This window comes from Cyprinodon variegatus, unplaced genomic scaffold (assembly GCF_000732505.1).
Source record: "Cyprinodon variegatus isolate N-32 unplaced genomic scaffold, C_variegatus-1.0 Scaffold148, whole genome shotgun sequence".
Taxonomy (NCBI): Eukaryota; Metazoa; Chordata; class Actinopteri; order Cyprinodontiformes; family Cyprinodontidae; genus Cyprinodon; species Cyprinodon variegatus.
In genome coordinates, this window is record NW_015150601.1 from 989,935 (window position 1) to 992,762 (window position 2,828).

Genomic DNA, 2,828 nt, shown 5'->3' on the forward strand with positions numbered 1-2,828 from the left:
TTGGCGCTATAGAAATAAACGGAAATTGAACTGAATTGATAATTGCGGTAACGGGTTGGGTCTTGGATCTGAACTCTACGAGTGCGGGTGGATACATTTTTGAAAAATCAGACCCGTGCAGGACTCTGCTTTGAATGTTCTGAATTCTTGCTGCAAAGCGGGGATATGACTGATGATGATGCTGAGAAGCATCGCAAAAGTCGAAGAGCACCACCATGGAACAACTAAACGGACGGGACGGGGCAGGCTGAGGCGGGACTAACTGAACTGTACCCGTTCTCTTATAAATGGGCGGCTTCCTGTAGATGTTGGGGTCCTCTGTGGCTGAGGAGAGAAACAGGAGATGAAGAGGTGAAACGTGGAAGAGCAAGAAGGCTGTGAATTTTTGCTGAGGTTAACAGGAGGAGGTTGAGACACACAAAAGAGGGCAACTGGAATTAATTTCAGAATCAGCAAAACTTTAACCGTCAGGTTAATTTCTTGTTAGTAAACTGCGATTTATGAGATCCGCTGAAAGGTAATAAAAAAGTTGGGGGAGGTGGAGGCTACAGTTGGGGAGATGTGGAGGCCTACCTGGAACATGAAAATGTTTAGGGGGCTGGTTTGTGGTGGGTGTGCTTGATCGCCCATCTTGGCCATAATAGGGCGAACTCCTGCCACTCTCAGAGCCTGCAGCCAGCCACAGCCAATCAGAGTAAAGGAGACATGAACATGAGGAAAAGATGTTGACATGCAAATGAAATGCACTCAGATTTCCTGTTATTATCAGCAAATGAACCTGAATAACTTTTCCACTTGTGTAATGTAAGATACTACAAGGTTTGTTTAAAGAACATTTTTCCAATTGCAGATTCAATAGTATCACTGCACAAGCGTAAGAGTAACATGGAATGTAAGCAAAGGAGCAAATGAAGCAGCCAAACAAGTATAGCAACATTCTGTCCTCAGAGGGTGCAGCTATACTGTCACCTCATTTTGGGCTTTTGGGACTAATAAAAAATATATGAAAGTAAGGATTACATGCACATTTGTTTTGTAATAAATATTAATAACTCCACATTTCCACATACCCTCATACTTTTATACATTTGTCAGTTTATCAGCACAAACATCAATGTATTTTATAGGGATTTGTTATGACTCATGTTGTCACACGTCCTACTGGTGTTTTATACTTTCATGCCAATAAGCCTTCGCTACAAAGTCTCTAATCAGCATGATTTAACAACATGCCATTTCTAATAGTCTCTCTTTGCCTAACCTGCATGTTGCACTGCTTAAACTCTCACCAATTCCTGCTTAGCTGCCCGATCATCTACTGGGCAGGATTGATATCAGTAAAACATTTACATCGTTGTCTGAAGTTCATGTATTTCAAGATAAAGAACAAAATTTAAGATTTGTATTCGTTCCTTGTTACATCAGATATTTCATCTGTGATAATACGAGTTTAGAAGTTACAACTTTAAAGTATAAATCACAAATTTACGAGCAAAAATACTAATCTACAAGTAGGACTCAAAAGTATATGAGTATAAAGCTCCAGTGAAGCAGTTCCACTCCTTACCAGCTGGTGGCAGTACTGCATCTACAAGTTGTTGGATAACTGACATTAAACGAGAAGAAGACAAAAAAAGACCGGTTTAAATATAAATCATCGCAGCCTATGTGTAATCCTGTAAATAATCCTGTGTTTAACTTTTAGGTAACGAGACGACATTGGTTTGATGATTTGCTTCCACTTCTGATTTATAAGCAATTAGACCTATGCCTTCAATGCCCCGGTGTTACGCCTGTAACAGGTACAAGATGGATTTACCCCATTTACACTACCCTTGAAAAACCGCGCCGAGACCGGTCCGAGCTCAGTAACTGAGATAACTTATCGTGTGAAAATGGAAAGCAAACTGAACTGAACCGAGCTAATGGCAGACCAGTTCCAGAGGTGGGCTCGGCTCGGTTTTTCCCTAGGTCGCTTCTCTGATAACAAGAGCGCATGAGCAGAACACGATGTGCAGCCAGAACTCCGTCTGGCTGCACATCGCGATTCACACTCCATTCCAGTAGTTGGCGGTAATGCCTCTCTGGAAGTTGCTTGCCAACCAACACAAAACAGAAGAAGAACAACAACTATAAACAACAATCAAAATCTTCTCCACACAACATTTTAAATAATGGCCTTTTAAATAATAACACGAAGTACAGCAATAATAATCAAGCATTACTTTCTGAATGTGACGGGCGCCGCCATTTTGATTTGATTGATTCCCTCATTCTTCGTCTTCTTCTTCTTGTGTTTTATGGCGGTTAGCCAGCAACTTTCGGTGCATTACCGCCCCCAACTGCTGGATTTCCTCATTCAATACTGGCAGTAATACTGCAGATCGTCACTAGGAGGCGAGGAGTCGAGGAACAGAGATAGCGTGATGTGTAAACGGTCGTCAGAACCGAGCTCGGTCTGGTTAACTGATCCGAGCTCGGACCGGTCTCGGCATGGATCAGTTTTTCAAGGGTAGTGGAAATAGGGTATATAGTAGGGGTGTGCATTGGCACTGACCTCACGATTCGATAACAATTCACCAGGTGAATGATTCGATTCAATTCGATTCTACGATGCATTGCGGTGCATTGCGATGGATCAAAATCCCATTGACTTCGTAAAATCCGAAATGTGCCCAGATATCCGCTTTCCCAGCTTTTGCTGCATTTTTAATTAGGCCTACCCGTCTATCGCGGTCATCTCCCTCCGCCTCAGCCATCTTGATTGTTGTTGGTATGCCCCCGGAAGTAATTGAAACTTCACAACTTGTCCATTTGAGGCCAGAAAA

The 2,828-nt window shown here is 42.4% G+C and overlaps 1 protein-coding gene across 1 annotated transcript in view; it reads right to left on the reverse strand.

The window, feature by feature from the left end:
• Positions 1–2,828, reverse strand: part of ablim3 (actin binding LIM protein family member 3) — a 66,759-nt gene that overhangs the window by 22,921 nt on the left and 41,010 nt on the right. The window contains exons 12-13 of the mRNA XM_015377190.1: positions 574–669; positions 274–324 (exon numbers count right to left, since the gene is read on the reverse strand). Coding sequence (XP_015232676.1) covers positions 274–324; positions 574–669 — 147 coding nt within the window. The remainder of the gene's footprint in view (positions 1–273; positions 325–573; positions 670–2,828) is intronic.